Raw genomic sequence first — 25566 nt, 5'->3', positions numbered from 1 at the left:
GGGAGGGGGACTCTAGAAGAGGGTAAACGGGGTCTAATACATGGTGATGGAAAGAGAACTGACTCTGGGTGGTGAACACACAATGTGATTTATAGATGATGTATTACAGAATTCTACACCTGAAATCTATGTAACTTTACTAACAACTGTCACCCCAATAAACTTTAAAAAAAAGAAAACCTAGAGGAGTTGACTGAGGAAATGAAAGTGTGTTGGCTGGGGAGGAACCCCTTTGGGGGACATAAATACTCAGAGGAAAAAGGAGTTATTGAAACAAAAGTGACACCTGACAGGGAAGAGATTAGGGGTTGGCTTAGTGAAGAGTAGGGGGCACCCTGCAGAGGTCAACTGAAGGAGAAGAGGAGGTGAGGAGGGTCCAAGCAGATACCCAGAGGAGATGATGGGACCATTTGTAGGCTCTAGTTTCTCTCACCAGCAGAGACCGGTCACGCTCTCTGCCGAGGTGCACGCTCTACAGAACTCCATGTTTTTGGTGCTTTCATTGTCTCTACACCTCTGATGAGGGTGCCAAGGCTCAGAGGTAACTAGGTCTGCTGGTTGACATTGGTGCAAGGACTCAAGCGCAGGTGTTAACCCCAACGTTACTTGATGCCCCTTGTACAGGTTTGCTGAGGGGAAGAAGCACAGTGCTCTTTTCTGTCTTAGCCCAACCAAGCCTAGCCAGGCCACCTGGAAGGCAGCAGAACCCACCAACCAAGGGGCCTGGCCAGCCAGGCAATGGGGCTAGTGCTGAGGCTCGGAGGGCAGAAGTCACTGACCTGGAGCCCCAACTCTGAAAAAAACGCAGGGGATGGATGAGGGAGAGGAAGAGAAGGTTAATGGACCAGCTCAGAACTTCCACGTCCCTATGGTCCAGTCCACAGCCTGAGCTCTGAGCAGAAGAGGGAAGCACTGGCCCTGACCCCCTGGGTTCTAAGAGCAGCCATCAGTCAGTGCGTTGGGATGTCAGTCGGTCAATGAATGGGGCTGGCCAGTCAGGTTGTCCTCTGAGCCCTTCCTGAGGCTTTTTGAGAGGCTGCCAGCAAATAGTCCAACTCCCTGATAGAGGAGAGAACTCCCCTTAGAAGGAGGGCCCTGCATCCAGGACTGTGTGTCCTTATGTGATGTCTCTGCGGCCCTTCCCATTCTGTGAAGACCGGCAGGGGCCAGCGCTGGTAGGAGGTGGGCAGCTGTGGGAGTGAACCTGGGCTGGGCTGGGGTTGCCTAGAGGAATGAGGGGAGAGGCAGGGAGCCAAGCCCCCCCCCCAAAAAAAAATCCCAGCTCCTTTCTCTCCCAGGTAAACAAATTTTGGGGCCCCAGGTAGGCCAGGTGTTTCCAAGTGTTGGAGCCCACAGCCCCAAAGTTGACAAACAAGGGGTCTGTAAGCCTGTCAGTGGGTTAGATGTCGGGTATTCACATAGGCACACTAATGTCCATCAGCCGACAAGCCATGGGTCTAGCTTGTCTTTCAGGAGACTTGTCTGTTTGGGCTGTCAGCCCACTACCTGCCTGCAGCTGCTCAGCGAGCTGGTCAGATTGTCGTCCTGAAACTCTGTCAGCCAGAGACCTTATTTGCCAGTTCAGGCAGACTTCAGAGATGCTCAGGGCAGAGGGTCTGCCTCCAGCTACCCCTTCCATGGGCAGGAATTGGCATTCTTCACACCAACTGAGTCCAAGGTGATGAGGGCCAAGGTTTCAGAGAACAGCCTGAGACTGGGGGCTGCCCTTTCCACCTGCTCTTTGCTGGAAAGGCTTGAGATCCTGCCTCCTCCACCAACTCCCAGTTGCTAACAGTGAATTCCAGGCAGATTTCCAAGTCCTCAGACCTGGGTCTGAACCCCAGCCCCATCGCCACTGGCTGGCTATGTGAGCCTAGATAAGCTCCTTCATCTTTCTGAGCCTGTTTCCTCATCTGTGAGGTGAGGATACAGCATCTGCCCCAAGGAGCTAAGGTATTACAGGCGCCTGGCCCATGTCTGGCACACAGCAGGCCCCACTGAGGACCACTGCCCTCCTCTTTCCTGATAACCTTCACCGTCTCCGAGACCACAAGGCCCACCTGACCCATTCCTTTCCACACATACCTGGCTCCCCCAAGTTCACACCATCTCAGGATTAGCTCTCCCCCTTGCAGCCAAGTCAACCACAAGACCTGAGGACCTAGACCCCTTCCCTCCATGCACACTCACTAGCTTCGGAGGCAGCCACCCAGGTTTGAATCCCCAGTGGCAATCCTGCTGCGTGGGCTTGGACCAGCGACCCTGTGGCCTCCTCATCTGCAGTGCAGGCATAAGGACCCCTACTTCCCATTGCAGACAGTGTCCCCTGGGGACAGGCCCTCCTACCCCACAGTCAGCCTGGACACTAAAAGCGCAAAACCACATCTTACCGTCCACATGAACTTGACTTTGACATTCCACTGTCTTCATTAGCGTTTTTCTGTCTTACTCTCCCCAGACTGACCAGACCAAACCGATAGCTTGACCACTTTGGTACAGGAACTTCCTGAAAGACCGATCGTCTTTTCAAAGGAAACCGTCAACAGAGTGTGTACCCTCAAATTCTTTGAACCTCTCCCCTCAAAATCCTTACCTTGCTGTTTCCACCTACAAATCCTGGACTACAAATCCCGGATCATGACTCTTACCCAATCCTAGTCAAACTCCCCTCACCCACCTCCCTGCTCGCGCTGGAGCAAGGACAGCCTTAAAACCAATTTCCAATTCTCAACAAATGCTGACCTTTCCTCCTAATCTGAGACACTGCCAAAGCTTTGCGAAGTGGTGCCCTTCCTTATCTGGTAAACAATGCACTTCGTCCTATCAACAGGTTGTGTCAGTAATGAGTGGGGAGCCAGTACAGACACGGCGCATAGCAAACGTTCAATGAACTTTGTTTTCTTCTCAGCCAGGCGGCCAGTCTTTCTGTCAGCTCTCTGTCCTGGCACAAACACCCCGCCAGCCTCCATACTTGTCTGTGACAGCAAGGAGCATCATCACTCTCAGAACCTGAGAATCAGAGAAAGTTCAACCTCAAGGGCTGGGAAGGTGGGGGGCTGGGAGACCCCAACCCGCCTACAGGAAGTGGCCCAGGTGAAGGAGCCTGCCCCAGGGGTTACCATAATCCAGCAACACTATGCTGGCCTGGGCTGGGTTGGACTGGGCTGGGCACACTCACCCATCCTCCAGCAACCCTTTGAGCTGGCTACTGTGACTCCATAATACAGATGAAGAAACTGAGGCACAGAGAGGAGAGGTGATTTATCCAGGATCCTGGAGCTGGTAAATGGAAAAGCCTGGACTGGAACCCAGATCTGTCTGACTCCTGAGCCCCCAACAACCACAAGATGGCTGTAATGATGACCTTAGAACGAATGCAAAAATAATCCCCATGTAGCCATTTCTTATCTCATCCTGGCTTCCCTCGTGAGAGTGATCAAAGGTGGTTGTGTGGGAACAGTCTGCCATTCTACCAGCTGATTTTGTAGCTAGTCACTTAGTCAGTCAGTTCATTAGTCAGTCGACACCCTCTTCTGAGGGCCTCAGAGAGCACCGTCAGGGCAAGGCTGGAAAGAGAAATGTGGTGAGAAGTGCATGTGGGCCCCAGTCCAGGGGACCTGGGTATGGTAGGAATCTGGGACTCATACGAAGGCCCAGATTTGAACCTCCAGGAGGGGGATGCTGAGACATGCTGAGAGTTCTCACATCCTGAGGACAGAGGAGAAGGTCTTGGATCAAGGGGGCACAAGGCAGTGACACTTTCTCTCCAGAATGTTCCAGCCTGCCTCTCAGCAGAGAGAGCAAGATGTAGGACAACTTAGACCTGGTGTGGCCTTGGGCCAGCAATTAGACCTCTCCTGAGCCTCTGTGAAATAGGATAAGTGCCTTGCCGCTCAAGCCTGTGTGAGGGTCACACAGGATAACGTCCTTTGTCAACTCCAAGATGCTTCACAAGTGCCAGTTTTGTCAGTCTTTACCCCAGACTCACCAGGGAGTCTATTTCCAGGTCTGGCCATCAGGCCTCAGAATAACTTATTTTCCTTCCTGTAAGAGACTCAGCCCTGACATTGTCTCTCACCTCCTCCTGATCTCTGAAGACACACAGACCCCTCTGGATGCTGTCCCTCTGCTGTCCCTTCTCTTCCCTCCTCACCCCAGCCCCACTAGCTGCATCCCAAGAGCTTTCGGGTTTTTTTCCTAATAATTTTCCTGTGCAAAACAAGGAAAGGCCTCCCACCTACTCACCACACACACGTTACCAGGTCCATCAAAGGAATGGGCAGAGACAGACTATAAGGCAGAGGTTCCCCCGGGGAGGCCCTGGCCCGTGTGCAGCTGTATGGGCTGTGCAGCATGAGGGGAATGGCGCCCTCTGGAGTTGTGCAAGGCACAGCAGTCCTGCCTGGGGGCACATCTAACTACTAGACATTTTTTGAGAGCTTGCGTAATACAGGCTCGCTGAGTATTTTTACGTTAGTTGCCAGCATTTAAAAATCAGACAATTTCACATAAAACTCCAGATGTTTGTTTTTTTCTTGGAAGATTAGCAGATCTGGCAACACTGGGCCTGCACTCACATTTGGCAACACTCAGCTTGTCCAGGCTGCGGGGCCTGCACATGGCAGTTTGCCCTGTTGGAGCCTCTTTGGGGGTACCCGCCTAGCTTGCTCTATGGACCCTCTTTACCTGCCTGGGTGGTTCCCTGTCTGTGATCACATAGCAACACTGGTTCTGCGGAATCCATTGGACAGAAAGCTGAGCTGGGTTAACCCTTTGAAGGGTGAGGAAACAGGGCCAGAGAGGGCCATGATTTGCCTAAGGTCACCATGGCGGGGACAGAGCTGGTCTCTGCTGGTTTAAGAGAATAAAAATTCATTCCACACACACTGACAGCTCCCTGAAGCAGGCCACTGGGGACACAGAGGCAAGAAGCCCCAGTCCCTGCCCTTGGGGAGCTCCCAGTGTGTGCATGTATGCGTGGGGGCGGGGGCACAGCAGACATCTAACCCAGAATCACTGACAGGACACAAGGAGTTTCACGGCTTTAGAAACATAACATAGAGGCCCTAGCCTAGGTTGGAAAGTTCTGGAAGACTTCCTGGAGGAAGAAACATTAGAGAGAAGGGCAGAAATATGAAAGTGCAATGACGGCTTAGGGAACAAATAGTCTGGCAAGGCTGGACCTCTGGGGTCAAGACGGGGAGGTGAGGCTGGAGCGGTTGGAGGGGTCAAGCAAAAAGGCTGGACCTTGTCCTGAGCCTGGTGAGGAGGTCTGCTTTGACCTCCTGGGAAGACCTCTATGCCGGTGGGAGAAGAGTGGCGAGGTGAGGCTGCAAGCGGGAAGCAGGGAGAAGTCAGGAGTGGGGTCCCGGGGAGCACGTGGGCATGAGACTTGGCCCAGCAGGGGCAGCTGGAGTGATGAGCAGATGCACAATGGTGAGGAGGTGCACTGGACAAGGGCTTGGTGGCAAAGCAGCTGTGGGGAGTGCAGGAGGCCGAGGAGTCCTGGAGGCAGGGGAAAGGCTCAGCTTTCCATCTGGGTGTACCACCACTGAGGGCCGGGATTGTGGGGCGGTGATGATTGCAGCCTTAGACGTGGTGAGACTGGGGTGGCAGGGGCGCACCCAGGGGGGGATCCCTGCAAGGCTGTGGGCTCCAGAAAAGCTCATGAGAGGGTATAACTTCAAGCCAGACCTCTGGAAGCCTAGGAGGCATGTGTGGAAAGAAGGTAACAGAAGCCACAGGTGGGCACACTTGCCCAGTGAGCCTGAGAAGCTCCAACCACATACCCTATCTGAGGAGAACAGAGCGAAAGGAAGAACCGTCCTGGAACTGTGTTCAGATGCCAAGAGTGTGGGGTGGGGATGTACTGTCACAAAGGAGCCAAGATATTCTGGAAAATCCACAAAGCTCCAGCACTAACACACCCATCGCCTGAGCCTCCAAACGGAAATATTCCCAGAAGCAGATACTGGGCAATACATCCTTTATCACGAGGGCACATATCTCTCTCTGGAGGGGCTGGGGTGGGAAGAAGCCGGCCTCATCGTTGCCACCCTTTGCCTGAGCCCTTCCCACCTCCTAGATTGCCGGGGTTCCCTCGGCCTGCTGGCCCCCCAGCCTTCCTCCTGCGGCCCAGGCCTCTTCCTCCACAGAATCCTCCACCTTGGCCAGTTCCCTCAACCAGAGCTGGTCACTCCCCTGCATTATTTATGTCCCCTGTTATCTGATTCGGCAGTGAATGGTCCTGGGCAGAAGCTGACCGGTCCTGTGCCCTGATGGACCATGTCAGGTCTTTGCTAAAACCCTCTGGGTCAGAGACCTTGGATTCAAATATTTGTTCTGCCGCTTTGTAGCTGTGTGACCTTAGGCAGCCTTTGGAGCCTCTCTAAGTCTCTCAGTTTCCTTCTCTAGAAGTGAGAGAAGCGTCTCACGCAAACATGCCCTGCTGGTTTATACTGTGGTCCTGAGCAGCGGTCAGCCTCTCCTCCCTCCCACCTATCTGCCACTCGTGAGTAGATGCCTCAGCCTCTAGGGGGTCAAGGCCACTGGGAGCCACTTTGTCTCATCTACCCACACTTACTGAACATATTCTGTGGCCCCGGGAGATGCATCGTGTTTTTTTCTCACCTCTCAGCATTTGCACATGCTGTACTCAGCCTGGAGTATCCATCCTCTCAGCAAACCACTTATCATCTTTCAAGGCCTGGCCCAGCTCTAAAACAGGGTCGTTGAATTGAGATGAACTGAATGAGGGAGAAAACAGGCTGGGGCGGGGGGCTGTAAAGGGAGCTTAAGGCAGGGAGTGGCGGTGCTGAGTTCTCCAAGTCCCAGGGTGGCCAGGCTGGGCTTCTTCAGAAGGCAGCGTCAATGGCAGGAAGCGGAGTCTCTAGGCTTTGGGCTTGGCTATAATATTCGGGAAATTCCTCTTAAAAGGACCCTTGAGCGGTCTGTTGAAAGGATAATATCGTGTTTGAGGTCCAGCTGTTGCAGGCCTCCCAGCTGTTGCTTCTTGGAGATCTATGTGGGGTGAAGGATGGGGCCAACCACTTTCTGGTGGTTTCCAAGCCGGGTCAGAGACCCTATGCTGGGACTTTCTGTTCCCAGTTCTGGCCCCAGCTTCTCACCTAGACCCAAGATGACCCTAAGTACAGTGGTGAGGGCATGGGTGGAGCGTGAGCTCTGAGCTTGCAGAGAATCCAGGCTGGTTTCCTTAGGCCTAAAACCCAGAGCCTGAGGCTCAGTTATAAGTGCCATTGGCCCAGGCCACTGCCTCCTGTAACCACTCGTCCTAGTTCACCTCTCTGTGCCTACACTTACTCCCTAAGGGCCCTGTTGGACCCCCACCTCACTCCATATCATGAGTCTCCAGTCTCCCATTAATTAGAGCAGGCTTTCAAAAAAGGTGGAAGGGAGGGAAGGAAAGTCATGGGAGGATGGGGGCACAGAGAGAAAGGAAGACAGCTTAGAATTGAGCCTTTCCCAATACCCACCTTTGCCCCACATTTGCTGAGTTCTGGGGCCTCAAGAATGGATCAAATCAGGCTCCACCCCCAGGGAACTCCCAGTCTGGAGAGGCAGCCCAGTCTCTCTCGGCTCACATTTGAACCCAGAAGAGCTCGAGAGAGCAATAGAAACAACACCAGGGACAAGGAAGGATGAACCACAAAGAGAGGGTCAAATAGTACATGGGAGAGAGGTTTGTGTTAGCTAGGAGAAGCAGTCTGGAAGGCTTCCTTGGAAGAGTTGGTGGTTGGAGGAATTGGAAAACGGCTAATTTCACCAGAATGGGATGTGGGCAGGGACTTTCCTGGGAGATAAGCTGAGCAAAGGTGCAGAGGTGGGACAATGTCTTTTCTGAATTACAAAATGGGTCTGGTCTTAGTTTATTTCCTCCAGCCCGTCCTCCGCAGACAAGGAAGCTATGCCTGTTGCCTAAGGACATGTGGTGAGCTGGTGGTGGGCTCAGCTGAGAGCCAGATCTGAGGCTGTCTCCTTTCTCTCTTGTGTCTGCTCCTGGCTGGGACAGCTGGCCCCTCACTCTCCAGTGAGCTGGGACTGAGTCTCTTCCCAGGCTCCAGGCTCTGTATCCTGCCCCACCTGCATCCCCACATTCCTCAGACTAGAAAGAGAACCTGGGGAAGCCTGGCCACAGCTCAGGTTGGGGCTCAGGAAGAGCGGCCAGATGTGGCTTCTGGTGGCTAAGTGGGCAGATGCTGGGGTCAGCCTCCTGCTGCATGTATGTAGGTGGTGGGGGTGATGGGGTGGCAGAGCTAGAGAATATTCCAGAACTGAGCCTTGCAGGGATAAGAATAACAATAGGGGTGGGGGTGAGGCAGGCGCAGTGCAGCCAAAGTCTCTAGTTTCTTCCCATACCCTTAGGATCACCAACCTCCAATCCCATAGTGCACCAGGTGATTGGGAAATTGGTTTGTCAGTGGCCCATCTCCAAACCAAGCCATCCAAATCTGACTTCATTGTCATCTCTCCTGTGAGGCCCCCAGAGGAAGCGTCCACCCCCACCCTTCCTGCCATGCGTCGGTCCCCAAGTCATGGCTGCAACACAGGCACGTCTGCCTGCCAGGGCCACAAAGCCCTCACTGCTGCACTGCAGGAAGCAAGTCCAGCCTTGCCTGAGTGGGTGTGAGGCTAACACAGCCAGAGGAGGACAGACAGCTGTGGGGTGGGGGGGGGGGTCCGAGGTAATCACAGCACGGTGTCCTGCCCGGAGGGCCATCCTCTCTTAAGACCCTTTGTTTCTTCCATTTCCCTCTGCCTGCCCAAGAAATGCTCAGCTGGGCTCTCTGTTCAAAACCAACACCCTCTCCACAGGGTGCTTCAGCCACACTCCAGGACAGGCAGCTTCCCTCTAGCCTGCTCCCTAACCCCCAGCCGGCGCACATAGGTCTCTGCAGGTCTCTCTCTCTCTGAATCCCCTTCTCTCCTGTGCCAATCTGATTCTCTGTCTGCAGGTCTGTCTGTCTTGTTGTACCTGCCTCTGTTTAGTTTTCTCTTTTGCTCACTCTCTCTGCTTCTCGTTATTTCTCCTCGTCTCTTCTGCAGGCCTCCCTCAAGGGCTGGCCTTCTCCCCGCCTGCTCCGCAGCCAGACACCTGTTGGTCTTTGTCCTCTCCCTGCCTCGGTCCTTCTACCTGGGCCTTCGACTCCTGCATTTCTTTGGACTTGCTCTGGCTCTGACTACACTTCTCCCTCTGTTTTTCTCTCCTACGTGTGTCTCAGTCTTTCGCTGCTTCAGGGATGGGAAACAGGGCTCCGTGAATGACTGGTGTGAGGTGGGCGGGCTGACTTTCCATTGCCCTGTTGGTCTCTATATCTCATCAGGGAGGTTAGGTTAGGTTCCCTGCCTCCAGCTGAGTAAACAGAATCCTTTCCTGCCCCTCCCGCCATTCACTCATCCATTCAACGCACTTTAACTAGGTCCAGCCGTGAACCTGGCTCTGTGTAGGGCACCATGAGACCCCCCACCCCACCCCCGCCACACCCACTTTGGCTCCACAGCCTTACCCTATACACTGGAAATGTGGCCCCCAGACTCCCTCCCAATGCCCCTTCCTTCCTTTATCTGGACTTACCTATCCTGGGTCCCATGACTCCTGGGGAGCGGTGAGTTCCAGCCCCTAGTTCAAATCCCAGGACCAGAGCGTAGCAGGAGGGAGGAAGGGAGCCCTTATCAGGTAGTCCAGGAGACAGCAGGGATGCACTAACGTGGGGACGCCAGGCAGCGCGCTGATGCCTCTTGGGCCACACTGTGCGGCAGCTACCTCTTTCCAGGTAGGAGTTAGGAAGTCCTGCTCACACTTGACCCCACTCTCCAAGCCACGTGTTCCTTCTGTCTCTCTGCCCTGGCGTCCTACCCGTGTCCTGGCTCACTGACTCTCTCTGTCTCTTGCTCTCTGAATTCCTCTGATTTCTGGCTGAGGCAGTCCAGGGCCAGTTGTGTGGGAGGCTGGGTTTGTTTAGTTCAGCCCCTCTGATGGGAGGAGGCTACTACCGTCTTGCCTCTCCTCAGCCTGTGTTCTTTCTTGCCTCAGCATTTCCCTTGGATATTTTCTCCCACTCTGTTACCCTGTTTCCCTGAAAGTAAGACCTAGCTGGACCATCACCTCTAATGCATCTTTTGGAGCAAGAAATAATATAAGACTTGGTCTTATTTTCCTACAATATGAGACCGGGTCTTATATTAATGTTTGCTCCAAAAGACGCATTAGAACTAATTGTCCGGCTAAGTCTTATTGTCAGGGAAACACGATTGCAGCAGAGAGGTGGGGTCAAAGGGAGCGTCCCAAACCCCAGAGCCATTCAGCCCTGATTCTCTAGTCTTCTCACTGTGCTCCCATTCTCAATCTGAGCCCCCTGCGCCATGAAGCTCTTGTTCCCGTCACAGAACTTCTGTCATCTTCCATGAGCACCATAGAAAGCCTTGTTCTCCCACTCTCCTCCTTCACTGAACCCCTGTCCTCCTCAAGCTCTTATCCCCTCTCACTGAACCCCCATCTCCTCTATGAATCCAAGGACCCACAGCAAGGAGGGACTCTGTCCACTGGGAATCACAATGACCAGCCTGGGAAGGACTCGCGGTAGCAGCTCCATAAAGTACGGCCATCTCAGTGGGAGTGGGGTGGGGAGCAGAAGGCAAACAGGAAATTCCCAGAGTTCCCTGGACTAAGGACCGAAGATGGAGGCCTTGGAGCCAGGAAGACCTGGGTCCCCTCTTAGCCCTATCATTCACTGGGCAAGTGGCCTGAGGTAAGTTTCTGCACCTCTGAGCATTAGTTCCCTCATCTATAAAGAAGGAACACTGTTCCTCACTGGCAGGGCTGCTGTGGAAGTTCAGTGAGCTAGAAAGAAGCCGCTTCTGAAGGCCTGGGGCTTAGAGAAGGGAGTGGCTGAGGTGGGGCTCAGAACAGAGCAACAATGGGGTGTCAGGTTAGCTCAGTTGGTTAGAGCGCAGTGCGCTTAACAACAAGATTGCCGGTTCCATCCCCACGTGGGCCACTGTGAGCTGCGCCCTCCACAACTAGATTGAAACAACTACTTGACTTGGAGCTGATGGGTCCTGGAAAAACACACTTCAAATTAAAAATAAAACAAAACAAAAACAGAGCAGCAAGAGAGAAAAACCTGGTTTTGCTTATTCCTGCTTGCTCAGTATTTTCACATATGTGTGTGGCCACAACGGGCTCTCTTATTGACATTATAGGCCAGGAATTTATTCCCTCATGTGACACATGAGGCGTTGAGTCTCAGGATCTGCCCAGAGGTCACCCAGCTAGTAGTAGGTAAACCTGATCGAGTTCCGGAAATAGGGTCGTTACATGAACTGGCAATGTGTGGTTTGGAGTCCAACTTTCAAGGTGCAGTGATAGAGAAATATACATTAGCCCCACTTGGCTTCCAGTGGCTGTATAAGGATGCTAATAAGAGTTGAGGGGTATTTGAAATAATCACAGATTGGCCTAGCACATAGTAAGCACTCAATAGATACCTGTTGCGTCAATGAGTCTTAGAAACCAGAAATGTGAACATGTGACCACTGCACTGGGAAAGGTCAATAGTTGGCTTGGACTGATGGAAAGATGAGACCCTGATCCTACCTGAGAAAACCAAATTGGGTCTATCTCTATAAAGCCTGTAGAGTGAAGTCAGCACTGCGTGTCCTCCCTGAGATTGGCAGAAGGGCATCCTTCCAGACTGTAAACTGCAGGTGCATGGTTGTAAGAGGGAAGGTCCCTTTAGACTTTCTGGAAGCCTAGTTACCCCTATCTTGGTCCTGGAGGCTGAAGAAGTTCTGCACGTGGATTGGTCTGGGTATGTTCTGGGACTAGCGTGCTTGGCTAAGTTCATCTTATCAATGCACAACATTCCACAGGGTACGGAACATACAGAAACCTCAGGCAGGAGTGGTCTTCATTTATCACTTTAGCCTCACCAGGCTGATACAGCTGGGTCCAAGAATATTTCTGAACACAGCTGTGGATTTGGACCAAGGGTCAGGTACCTGGGAGCTTTGGGGAGTTAGGTAAACAGGTCTTCTGATGGCTCCTGGGCTAATCCTGCAGTGAGGTCCCATTCTGGGTGGCCCAGGTTTGAGTTTTGACAACCTGGTTTGCACCCCAGCTTTGCCGCTTGCCAGAGTGGTGTTTGCTGAGGCCTGTGCATTTTACAGAGCCCCACGATGTGTGGGGATTGCAGTACCATCTGTAGACTCCCCAGTTTGCAAACTTGATGCCTTTTTTGAGTCCCGTGTTATTGGCAAAGCCTGGCACAGCTTGCAGAGCTCTGTAGCTTTCAGGGCCCCGTGATGTTCTCCCAGCCCTGTGTACACGTGCTGAGCCTGAAACTGTTGGTAAAACCTCAGGCTGTTTGCAGAACCCAAGTTCTTCCTCTCTTTATGCCAACCCATTCAGGGAAATGCCTTTTTGCAAACCAGGCAAAATAGGAGACTTCATTTTATAGAACTGAGTTTGGGTATGAGGGAAGAGTCCTGGGCTCCAGACTTAAGACCTCGATTCTGGTCCCAGCTCTGTTGCTACCTTGCAGTGGGACTTAGAGCAAGTCCTTTCTCCTCTCTGGGTCTTGGTCTTCTCGTCTGTTAAACGGAGATCGTGAGGTCAAACAGTTCACCTTCAGGACTGTTATGAGTATGGCTGTAAGGATGCCCAGAAGATGGGGAGGGGGGAGGGAAGAGTGGTCAGAGGCTGCTTCCTGAAAAAGGCTCCAAAGTGCCACCTCAGCACCTTTACTCCCACTTCCCTCTAGCCTGGCAGCCAGGGAGCGGATATCTATAAATAAGCCCTTGGCTGCTCAGACAAGTGAGAGCCTCAGGCTTTCTTACCCCTCCAGGTGCTGTCTGGGAGTCAGAGCGCAAGCTGTGCAGACATTCTCCCATGCATGGCTCATTTTATCTGTCCAAGGAAGGCAATGTCATATTTATTTCACCCATGAGAACTCTGACACTCAAAGAGGCCATGTGACTGGCCCAAGGATAAGTGTCAAATATACAGTAGGGACTGGAATCTGAGCCAAGGACAGCACGGTATTCTGAAGGTCAGAGCGGGAAGGAACTTGGGGCTCATTTAATTCAACCTTTCCCTTTTTCTGATTGGGAGACTGAGGCCTGAATAGGGGTAGGCTCTGCTGTGTGTGTCGTGACCACGGGGAAGTCACTGTCTTTCTTTAGGTTTCAATTTCTCTCTCTGCGGAGGGTTTACCCCTCTTTGTTGACATAGCTCCTGGATTAGAACACAGCAAATTTCCTAACCCTGTCCGGAAAGTGCAGATTAGGTAGGCACAGCCACTGGCTGCTCCAGCCCACTCAGCCTTAAACCTCTCCTGGAGGTTCCTCCTCAGGAAGCCCTTTTGCCCCAACTGCAGCCTTCCCCAACGTCCAACTGACACCACCTCCCACCATCCATTCCCCCCCTGGAGAGAATGCATACCCCGCTAGAAGCTCTGCATCCCTCCCTGAAAGTGGCAGCCCTGAGCCCTTAAAAGAGCATGAACTTGGGCATCAGACAGTTCAATCCTGACCCAGTAAGAAGAGCTCTGAGACTCAGTTTCCTCATCCATAACACTGAGATGACAGGAAACCTCCTGCAGGCCTGCACTAAACCCGATCATCTCACCCTATCTTCAACTCGGTATGTGCACGGCTTCTCTCTCTCAGGAGACCGTATCCTCCCCCAAGGCCTAGCTGGGTGACCTGAGGCTCGTCACTTGCCTTTCTGATCTTCAGTGCCCTTGTCTGGGAAATACCTTCCCAGGGCTGTCATAAGGCTCAGATGAGCTGATGGATGGATTAGTCCTTGCTAAGTTCTGAGAGCGGATCAGACACGAGCCATTATTAATGTGGGGATGGTGGCAATGGTGATGACTCTGGTAATTCTGGAAACAGAAGATGAGGAAGACTCAGGTGGTGTCAGGTCAGTACAACCTAACTGACAACCCCATGGGAATAAATCACAAGGGAAGGCCCCCTGAGGTAGGAGGGAGCTCAAGGGCAAAACTGGGGTTCACCAGGCAGGCAGGGGGCCGTCGTCAGCAGCTGTTGTCCCATGGGTACTACAGGGCTGTGCCCTCTCACGGGGTCCAGACTGGGCATTGGCTGGCCCCCAACCCCGGCTCTGCCACCAACACACTGGCATTGGTCAGGGTCCATTTCCTGCCTGGTCCTCAGTTTCCTTATTATAAAATGGTGGTGGGGAGATAAAAGGAAAGGTTTCATTCTGCTCTATCCTGTCTTTTGGGAAGGACAGCATGAGATAATGGATGAACCACAGCTTTTGTGAAGTGTCAAGAGTGGGACATGAGGGATTATGGTTATTAATAATTTGGCTCCTGGGGGAGAGAACATGGGAGAGGGAGTGCTACGAAGGCTGGGAGAGGAGGCGAGGGTGCAAGCAACTGCCTCTGGCTGCAGGTAGTTTGGAGCAAGGGCCCCAACCTCCCAAAGATTTTGCAACACTGCCCCCTGGGGCCCAGAAAGGAGGCCTGTGCCACAGGCTTTTCCTCCAGGATGCCTGTCTGGGAAAGGGGCTGGAAGGACCAGCGAGCCTGAAATGGACAGGCCAGAAGGAGCCTGGTGAGAGTTCTCCCTCTTTCTCTCCCTCCCCTCCACACTGTCTGTTCCACTTCACCAGTCTCTTAAACCGGCCCACTTCTTCCCATCCTGCTGTCCCCACCTTGGTCTAGGCCACCAGCAGCTCTGGCTGGCCTGTGCCCTAGCTTCATCCTCCAGTCCATCTTCCTGGGAGCCAGAAGAAAACTTCTCACTCTTAAATCTGACCATACCCCTCCTCCCTGCTGAAAACCCTGCACCCCCATCCTGCACCCCTTTCCAGTACCCTCAGGATAAACACATCTTTCTCAGCTGAATGTCAAGTGCCTCAGTCTCTCTGTCTCTCTCTGTCGTCTGCCAGTTCAGTATCTTCACTTGCAAGTGAGAGGAAACCATGGGTGGTCAAGAATAAGGCTTTGGGACCAGACTAAGTGGCTACGACTCCTGGCTGCTCCACTTGGGAGCTGTGTTACTTACTTGTTTGTTTGTGGTAAAATAGTCATAACATCAAATTAACCATTTTAGTTGTTTGTTCAGGGGTATCAAGTACAGTCATATTGTTGTGTAACCATCACTACCATCCCTCTGCAGAATTTTTTCATCTTCCCAAACTGAAACTCCATACCCATGTGTTTCTTAATTCTTTCTGCCTGTTTTCTCCTCTGTAGGATGGGGCTAATAAATGGACGTGCTTGAAATAGTGCCCGGTAGGGAGGTACTCAACAAATACTACTGTGATCTTATTCTCTTGAGGAAAGGAAGTGCAGTGGCATGTGTGGGTTTTCTGTAGAAACCCAAGGGCTGTTTCTGAGCGGAGTTTAGGACAGCTGCTGGGGGAGCACGCCTCATGCTTCATCTAGGAATCTGAGTTACCTCCTCTCCTGATGTGGTTATGAGCCTGAAGACGGAGAAGGCAGGAAGCAGAACCAGGGAGGGCAGCTGCTTCTCAACCAGGCGGGCCCCCCTCAGATGTTCCAGTGAGAAGCACACGGGCAAAGAGAATTCTGCGTGGCATCAGGGCCGCCTCCAGGCTTGCCTCTGTTCTAAGGTTCTCGGGAGGGGCTGGAACAGGCTAACTTGTTTTCATCAGTGTTGCTATTTGGAGCGTTGTCAGTTTGTGTTTTGCTTGAGGAGAATTGATTCTCTCCTTTTCACGTTCTACCCCAAACATACCTACTCTCTCCAATCTACACACACTTTTCCTAGATTCGCTCACTCCTGCTGTTTCTGGCATTCATATCTAAAATTCTCTCATTATTCAAATGGTACTGTCCTTATTTAAATGCCTGCCCCCCCTTTTTTTTTTGATCCGCTGGGTGGAACACAGAAGTGTCCTACTGGGGGAGGGGAGAGACCAGGCCTGAGGTGTCCCAAAGGGAGCACACCTAGTCTCTGCCGAGGGTAGGGGTGGCTCTCCTCAGCAAACAGGCTTTGTGACGGTGTTAGAATCAGAGCTGAGCCCAGACAGGGAGCCTAGAGGGTCACAGAATCTCCTCTAAGGGTGCTTAGGCTGGGGACTCCTGTCTCTTAAGTTAAAAACATCACCCATTTTCCAGAAATAGCCAAAAGGGAGGACAGTTCAGCACAAACAAAGCAATCTAGTTTTTGGAGTCACTTAAGTCTCCCCTCTGCCAATAACTAGCTGTGTGGTGTTGGGCAATTACTTCATTTTTCTAAGTTTCAGTTTCCTCAACTATAAAATGGATGCAATGATTATGACTGACATTCATTACATGTCAAGCACTGTTGTAAGTACTTTATTCGTATTATCTCCGTTAATGTTCCCAACTACCCATTATAATCCCCAGTTTAGACGTGAGGAAGCTGAGGCACAGAGAGGTTAGGAGTCCTGCCCAAGGTTACACAGCTGGTAAGAGGCAGAACCCGGATGTACCTAGATGTCTGGCCCCAGAATTCATATTCTAAGCAATAGCACTTAAGTGTCTGAAAGGGCTAGTTTGAGTTCTCAGTCATCAGCCCACCTGTCCCTAAGCCATGGGTTTGAGTACAGAGTTGAGTACTGAGCTAAGTACCTTTGACTGGTTTCCAGGTCTGTTCTGAGTGACCTTAGCTATGTCACTTTCCCCCTCAAATCTCAGGTTTCCCATCCACAACAGGAAGGGCTTGAACCCCAACTGGTGACTCCTAGATCTGGCTCCAGCCTAGATTCCCTCCTGACGTCTACCTGTTCCCGGGGGTCCCCCAGATACCTCCGGCTCAGCAAAGACTTCATCATTGGCCTGGAAACTGCCCGTGCCAGGTCCCTGCTTTGAGCTCCAAGCCTCACTGGGGGCATTCCCATCCCTGACTCCCTCCCTCCTTCCCTCTCTACAGCCTGTGTGGGAACTCTCTGGTCCTTCACATTCCTCTATCTCCCCCTGCACCCATGTATTCAGCAGCCCTCCTCATTTCTCCTGGATGCTTGCCCAGTCTTCTGACTCTTCTGTGACTCGTTTCCCTGTCCTAATCGATCACCCACATTCTACTGGAGTCATCTTTTCAAACCCCGATCTGACAGGATCCAGCCCTGCTCCTCACAGCCAAGTTTCTTTCTTAGCCTAACATCTGATGCTCCTCATCACATACCGGTAACCTGCCTTACCGGCTGTGCCGCCTACAATGGTCTCCGCCCAGAGCCTACTATGCACATTCAGGTCTGGCGCTATGTGTGCTCTTCCTCCCTGGTCACAGGATTAGCACTCGCCCTTCTAGGACCACCTCTGAGCCACCACTACTCCCACCCCAAGTATTGCCTGACTCCTCCAGAAAGAAAATGGATGAGGGCAGGATCAGGGTCATATCCTAGTTCTCTGTATGGCCCGGGTCAGTGAACATTGGACAGGCTGGCCAGACCCTCAGGGAACTTCCCATCGGCCAGTTCCTCTGCCTTGAAGCAGCGATGAGGGTAAAAAACCTCAGAGGGAAGACATCCAGGGGTGGCCTTTCCGTGACTGTGGCAGTGATGGCAATGGAAATCGTCACAGCATTTCAGGTTGTAAGGTACTCCCACCTGGAGTATCTGACTAACCCTTACTCTAGCAGATATCGCTGGTACTGTCACCGCTATTCACAAAGGGGAAACAGAGGCAGAGAGACGTGAGATTTCTTGTCCATCTGGAGCCGGTAAGTGGGAGGAGCTGGGATTTGAACCCACCTTCATTTGTCCCCCGAAGCTGATACCACACTGCCTCCCAGTGGCAAAAAGGAAGGTGATGGTGATGAGCATGCAGGAGGCCCCAACCGTGAGCCGATTCTGGACTCTTCTCCCCAGAGCTCCACGGGACTCCTGCCCACCGCCTGGTAGGCAGCTCAGGCTCTCCGTGGACATATTTATAACTTTTCTTTCCTCCTTGGCACTTTCCTTTTCCAGCCTCTTGCGTCTGTCAGAGCCTCCTGCTGGTGAGGGTGAGGAGCAGTAGGGGCGACACAGAGCGTCACTGAGGACATTCCAGGGCAGGCAGCTGGCCTCCACTATGGTGGGAACTGCAGAAGGCTGGGTGGTTTCTGTTCTGAGCTCAGAAATGTTCCTGGTACAGGCCTCCTCCTAGAGACATTTCTTGACCTCCTCACTCTCGAAGGAGGGTGAAACCTGGACTGTGAATGTTATGGACCTTCCCCGTGGTCCCAGGTGAGAGGGACGAGGCTTGTGCAATCTCAGTGGAAAATGCTAATGACACCTGCTCGCATCCCTGACCTCTTCTCAACCGGCACCACACTAGCACAGAGCTTGCTCGCAAGAGATACTTACTCAACGAACAACCTTCATTTTACAGAGGAGGAAACAGAGTGTCCAAGACATAAATGCCAGGCTTGAATCCAAATTGGTCTGGCACCAAGCTCTAAGCACATAACCATTATACAGCCTCCCAGTCCCATGTGGTGGAGAATAAACTCTCCTGCAATCTCAGCACCTTCACAGAATCCTCCCACCACTCTTGTCTTAAGTGAGACTTGTCCCCCCCGCCTCCCCGCACCTGAGTCACTAAATCTGCAAACTTGCCTTTATCACACTCTCTTTTTATTTTTTTAACCTCCTTCTCTCCCACCTGACTCATGAAGAGTCTAGACCTTGGGCTCAAAAGTTCCTCTTCTCCTCCTCTGGTGACCATCCCTTCCTCTCCCATTCCTTCCTTCTCAACCTCTCCACTGGCTAATTCCCTCCAATAAATGGTGGGAAATCTGCTCAAATACCTCCAACTTAAAAATACAACAAAATCTTCACTGACATTGCCCTCCGATTATCCACTTCTCTTCACAGCTAAACATCCTGAAAATGTTATCTCCTCTCTCTCCACGTACCCCCTAACCTTCCACGCCCACCATTCCGTTGGACCTGCTCACCCCGAAGGTCCCCAGTGACCTCTTCCTTGCTGGGGACCCTGGACACGCATCATTTCTCATTTGTCTGGTCCCATCAGCAGCTTTTACTGCTGCTCACCACACATGCCCTTTGGAGCTCCTCTGTGCTGTGTCATGCTCTCCTGGCTTTGCTTCACTCTCTAGACATTTTTTTTTTCAGCATCTTTTGCAGACGCTTCTTGTCCTACCTCAGTCTCATGCTGGTTTCCTCCAAGGTTTTGTCCTTGTCACTCTACATTTTCTCCCAGCTTCATAGAGCATACACCTTCCTAGTCTTGGCCTGCCACTCAGCTCTCTCCCCTCAGCTCCAGACATACATATCTGCCAGCCATCCCCATTTGGGTGTTCCATGGGCTCCTCAAATGCAATATGTCCAAAACCAAACTCATGGTCTTCCTCCTGAACCTTCCATCTACACTGCTCATCACCTACCATCATGTTCTCCGTCTCGGTCAACATGACTGCTACCTGCCTTGTCACCCAAACCAGAATGCTGAGCATTGTTTTGGACTCTTCCACATACAGTTATCAAATTCTGACGATTCTACCTCAAAGATTTCTCTAAGCTTTGATGGTTCCGAGCTGTGGGCTTTGGCAACAGATAGGATTCTAACAGCAACTCACTGTTGGCCCGGAGGAGGGACCAAGGCAGGATTAGTTACTTAGCTTCCTCATCTCTGAAGGAAGGGTAAGAAAAACCAAAGCTCAGGTGACCTGAAATGAAGTATGTGACCACGTGCACACAGTCGCTAGCACAGGTCAGCATTCAGTAAAGGGCAGTGGCTTCTGCCATCGTCATCGTTGCTATTTCTCCCTATTCTTCTCGTTCTCTGGCTGGTCTCCCTGCCTCTGGTCTTTCCCACTTCAATCCGTTCTCCACGTGGCAGTGGGTGTGATCGTTTTGAAACTTGCAGCTGACTGTTAGTCTTCTGCCTACAGGCTGGCCCTAGCTCTCCAGTGTCCTCGTGCTAAGTTCTTATTTCTTGGTCTGGAATTTGAAACCCTGCTCACTCTGGTTCCTGCCAAACTCTTTAGCCTCATCTTTTGAGACTCCCAGTCTCTTCCTCTATATTGCATCCCAGACACACTTGTGTCTGCCCTGTAACACACTTCCTGCCTTCTCACTCCTTCCTGACTTTGCCCAGGCCATATTGGCCTGGAGCGCTCTCCTCATCGGCTTATAATTCATGCCTTACCCAAAAGATGTCTTCCATGATGCAAGCCCACTCTGTTCCCTCCTCTGAGCCCTTCAACTCTATAGCAGCACAGATCACATTAGATATAATTGGTGGTCAGTTTTTTCATTGTCTACCCCCACTGGACTGTGTCAATTCACTGTGACCAGGTACCCAGCGCAAAGCCAGCGTCAGTCATTGTGGAATGAATGATGACCCTCAGTTCTTCTAATCTTTAAAATGGGCAGCATAGGCAGCCAGGCCTGGTTAACCCAGAGGAGAACAAGAACACTGGGAGCTGGAGGAAAGTGAAATCACAAAAGGCTTCCTAGGGGAGGTTGGAGTTAGAGTTCTAAGGCATCTAAGAAAAAATAAGAGTGAACAAGAGAGCAAGAGAGAGTGAAGATTTGGGGAACTGAGTGGCTCTCTGCTCGGTCACACTTGTTCCTCTCCCTTCAAAACACTCACAGGGCCACCCTTCCACCTCCAGTATTCCGTGGCCAACAGCACAACACTTTACATTTACATAGATAATTTTCACAATATTTTTCTCTTTTGTATGTTGGGTTGGCTCAGAGGTAAGGCTAAGAGCAAACCTGAGACGTCTGATGCTTGTCCTTGGCTTGCTGTGTGCTGCGGGCAATCTCTTTCCCCTCTGAGCCTTGGTATTTGGGGATGCCAATAGGCGTGAAAGGCTGCATACACTGCAGAGTTCTGGGCCCAGTGAGGACTATTCATCTTGTTGTTCTAGTATCAGCAAAGCCCAGTGGTAGCTGCTAACCGGCCGCTTGGGAGTCCTCAGAAAATCATTCCTTAGGGTCCCAGCAGGAGACTTCAGAGAGTAGGGCCCCAGCAGGCTAGGAATGGGCAAGGCCCGGGGGTTTAGTGGGATCAGGCTCAGCACCAACCTGGTCTCACCCACTGAGGTAGAGCTAGCTTGGGAAGGAAGGGGGCAGCTGGAGTGGCCTGGGCTGCAGGTGAGTCGGGCCACCTTGCAGAGGTCTCAGGTGTGAAGGCTACAAAGGAAGTGCCAAGAGCCCGTTAGAGCCCAAGGAGGCCCAAGGCTCTGGGAGGGCAGGGCTTAGGGCGGGCAGGCACTTAGGGACCCTCACCCCACTTGGAGAGAGGCTCTAAGAAAAGGAAGATGGGCTGAAATCTTTCTGCCCACTGTATAGCATTCCAGGCTGGCTGACTTGCTAACTGTGTGACTTTGACCAGGTCGTAGCCCCTCTCTGGTCCTCCCATGTCCTGTGAGAAACAATGAGGGAGCAGGACCAGAAGCACTCCATAGAGTCAAGTGTTGTCTGATCCTGCAGGGATTAGCGAGAACCTCCTAAGGTTGTCAGGACAGCCACACTCCAGGCTCGGCCTGGAGCACTGAGAAGCAAGGTGCTGAGCCCCACGGAGAGGCTGGTTTCACAGGAGACGAGTCAGTGCCAATCTCCAGCCCCAAAGACCCTCCAGGCAGGTGAGGGAAACAGGATGACAACAGCCAGAATGATCTTGTCCACCAAACAGAGACATTTCAATGTCTTTCCCATGGTGGCCCCTTAGGACTCCTGGGCAGGGAGCCAGGAGTCTGGCTTCTAGTGCAGCGCTGCCACCAACTCCCTGCAATCAAGGCAGTCCCTTCTCTGAGAGTTTTTTATTTATTTGTTTGTTTGATTGTTCGTTTATTTATTTATTTACTTATTTATTTATAAATGAAAAATGAGGGGAAATAGGGATTGAAGTACATTGCTTGCATTTGAAGGTCCCTTTTGGCTCTGATGTTCTGTGATTGCCCAGCAAACCTGGCAAAACCAGCTTCAGGGGCCCGGTCAGTGGAAGGAACCGCCTGTCAAAATTGCAGCAACGTTCAGGGAAATGGGTTTTGTGTCACGTTAGATTCTAAAATAAGAGAAAATAAAAATCCCTGCTCACTCATCCATTATGGAAAGACGTTTGGTTTAATTCAGGTTCACCTTTCATTCATTAATCCATTTACTTACAAATGTTTGTTGAGGGTGTATTATGAGCTGGGTTTACCAGGCATCAGGTGTACAGTATGGCTGCTCAGGACGTGGGGCCATGGCTGCCATGACCTTTTCCCTTAAGTCACTTCTTGGAAAGAATATTTTTCTAGCCATGTAGAACCTCTATTTAGGAACCGGTCCATCTGAACCTGTTTGAAAACACCCACAGAACAGAACAGAAATTTGTAGTTGTCTCTGACATCAGCGAAAGAAATGGAAAGTGGAAAATAAAACCTTTGGCCTATTTTTTTCCCAGGTGGAAACTAGAGCCTCCAAATTGTCCCAGTGGCCTACCTTGGTGGAAAGAGTCCAAGGCCAGAGCTAGGAGGCCTGGTTTCCAGGACCAACCCTGGCTCTGATCTATTGCTGACCTAGGGCTGCTCCTCACCCCCACCCTGGCCTGATTCTTCATGTGTAAAGAAAGAATCAGGGCCTCAATTACCCACAGAGCCATTTCCACTCTTACATACTCTGAGGCATGTTTAGTTAGAAGAGGGAGAAATTGGAAGTGGTTTTGGAAAACCCAGTGGAACTGCTTCAGGGGTCGTGGGGCTGGAGAGGCAGTGATCTGAGTGCCAACATAGACTGGCTCTGGATTGCTTAGCCAAGGTGAAGGACAAGTCAATATTTCCCTCAGCTCAGCTCTATGAGTTGGAAAGTCTTACTTCGGGAGTCTTGGGCCTCCAGGAAGCAGAGTTACTCTCTGCAGAGTGCTTGGTCTTCTCTCCTGACTCTGGTTCTGAGACTTTTCAGTTCTCTGTGGTGCCCTCTGAACTGGGTACAGAAAAGGCAGGCTCCAAGGTGTGGGCATGAAATGGCTAAACAGTAACACCTGCAGCAGCCAGGAGGCGGGAAGATGTATTGAATGATCCAGGACGACCCCTGGAGTCTGTTTTTTCCCAATAGGAGGAGAGTCCATCCTCAATTTGGATCCCATTCGGGAAATGACTCCTTCTACCAAAGGTGTATGCAATGCCTCTACCCTCGTACGGTAACCAACATCGGGTTTGCTGGGAACTGAGGGATTTCGGGGGACATGGGATTTTCTGGGCAAATCAGGATAGTTGGTCCCTGGATATGACAAAGAGACAGGATACAAGCAGGTCACAGGGCACCCAGGTTAGACTGAGACAGACCGAGAGCCCAGCAGCAGCTTAATCCATTTCTGGGTTCAGCAGACAGCATTCTGGAGTGCTCCTTGGAGGAAGAGGCCCCCCGCACCACCACCACCACCATCAATACCACAAGAAGATATCCCAGAAAGGGAATCCTCAAGTGAATGGACATATAGACAGAGAACACTGATTCGAGAGATACAACATCCTAGCCCAGGAATGAAATGAGAATAGAGTGGGGCATAAAAGAGAAATTGAATCCAGAGTTGTACAGCAATGATTCTTTCAGCTCCTCTTCAGGAGGAAACTCCTGAAGAGGAGTTTCCACCAGTTCCTTAGCACCAGTGAGCTGGCAGTTTTTGTCAGAGGTATTGACAATCATCTGGGCCCAGAGGTATACAAGTAGAGTCAAAGGAACCTTAGAATAAAGTGCTTAGAGTTTTTATTCCTGGGTTTAGCTTTGTTACTCTCAGCCAGTGTGGGGACAGAGCCAGGAGTGCAGTTTCCAGGCTCTCACCCTCACGTGGAAAGGTGCTGGCTCAGGTAGTAAATGGCCATCAACTGTGATCGGATGGCCATCAGCTGTGGCTAGTTGGCCGTCAGCTGTAACCCGTGAGCCATTGGCCACTAATATAACTGCCGTGGCTACGCTAGCAGCAAAATGGGGGCTAGCAAGAAGATGGTAGCTGGGCTGGCAAGCGCAGATTGCAGTTAGCAGGGCGGATTGCAGCTAGCAAGTGAGGTTGGTTGGCAGAGAGAAGAGGACGGCAAGTTGCGGATAGTGTGGCTCCTGCTTCCTGTGTCTCCAACCTAGTAGCCAGCGAGACTATAGTGGTATGACTCCCCTCCCTATGGCTCCGTGGGTGTTCCTGTTTGGCCTCGCCATGTCCTGCGTTCCTATGTGGGGAGCGGGAGCTGAGACCCCGCAGGACACCCTGCATGACAGCCAGTCATCCTGTTGTCTTCACAAGGTCTCAGGTTAAAGAGCTCCGCGTAGGAACTGCTGTGTAGAGAGAGCTGGACTGGATGGGCTTGTGCCAAATGACTGCAGTCATGATTGTGGTGCTGACAGTGGGCAAAATCGGGTAAGTGTTTCGTCAACATCACCATACACGGAGTGTTTCTCCACCTGTGGTAGAGGGAACGGGGCGACCACATCAGATATCCTTAAAGGAGCTACTTGAATTAATAAAGAAACTACATGATTTTTAAATTGATTTTTCATTGAACATAAATGGATGCTTCTCGACTTTTTCTCTCAAATAGAAGAAATTTGCCCCTCAAACTCTGAATCCGATTGATGTGGTTCACTTATGTTATTCTTTTTTTTAAAGGATCCAGGGTTAGAAGCTTGTTTAAAGGTCTTTAATTTAACTCCTATCCAAATAGTAAACCTCCTCTGTAGCATTTCAGCCAAAAAGAACTCAGCCTTGCATACCTCTAGTTATATGGAATTCACTCCTTTTCAAGCCACTTTTTTTGCCTTATGGGATACTTCTAATTGTAAGAAACATGTTCCATATGTGGGGATGAACTCTGGACCCTGGCCTCAGTGCTTCGCATCAACTCCTGAGAAGGCCGCTCAAAAGCCTTCTCCACCTGCAGCTCCCACCTCCTGGTGGTTGGCACCTACTACTCATCCATTGCCATCGCCTACGTGGCCTCTAGAGCTGACCTGCCCCCTGACTTCCACATCCATTCTCACACCTGTCCTCACCCCTCTGATCTGCACGCTGAGGAACAAGGATGTCAACGCAGCCATCACCAAAATGGCACGTCCCCGGGGCCCAGGGCATTCTGGGTCCCTTGATCCTTAAATGCAACCAGTTCAGTTCCCTGGACACCAATGACAGTGCCTAGCACCAAATAGAAACACAGTCAGTATTTATAAATAAATTACAGTAGCCTAAATTGGCTTCATTCAGTTCAGCAGACAACGAAAACCTGGTCCTCAAATACCGGCTCAAGAAGGCTTCCCACTGATGCTATAGGATAATTGTGGTTTTCACCATTTTTATCAATCATTAATGTGATTAATAAAAGTTGATCATGCAATCATTCGTAAAAATCTTTACTAGGCACTGGACACAGAAACAAACCAGACACAGTGAGGGAGTCAGACCCAGAGAAATAACATAAGGTGATAAAACAGAGAGAACCAGGTTGGGGAAGCCAAGAAGTTAGCATTTAATTCAATGTCAAATGTTTCCTTTATAAGTTATTATAATTTTGGCATTGGCATCACTTGTTTGTGAGTGAGTACTCATGTATCAGCAATATAGTTGGGGCGTGGGGTGGGAGGCTTGAAATGATTGCATAAGAAAA

General features: G+C 51.4%; 1 protein-coding gene across 6 annotated transcripts in view; it reads right to left on the bottom strand.

The window, feature by feature from the left end:
• The window catches only part of SLCO2B1 (solute carrier organic anion transporter family member 2B1), a 48114-nt gene extending 38182 nt beyond the window's left edge, over window positions 1–9932 (bottom strand). For 5 of the 6 annotated variants that reach the window (XM_081063614.1, XM_081063611.1, XM_081063613.1 and 2 more), the window contains exon 1: window positions 9593–9925. In XM_081063614.1, coding sequence (XP_080919740.1) covers window positions 9593–9608 — 16 coding nt within the window. In that variant the 5' untranslated portion in view covers window positions 9609–9925. Of the gene's footprint in view, window positions 1–9592 lie in introns of all 6 variants that reach the window. The other variant, XM_081063610.1, reaches the window with a different exon arrangement.
• Between the last annotated feature and the right edge of the window lie 15634 nt (window positions 9933–25566).

The sequence above is a fragment of the Rhinolophus hipposideros genome (assembly GCF_964194185.1).
Source record: "Rhinolophus hipposideros genome assembly, chromosome: 10".
In the NCBI taxonomy this organism is placed as follows: Eukaryota; Metazoa; Chordata; class Mammalia; order Chiroptera; family Rhinolophidae; genus Rhinolophus; species Rhinolophus hipposideros.
The sequence above is the reverse complement of the archived record's forward strand: the minus strand, read 5'-3'. Positions and strand labels throughout refer to the sequence as shown.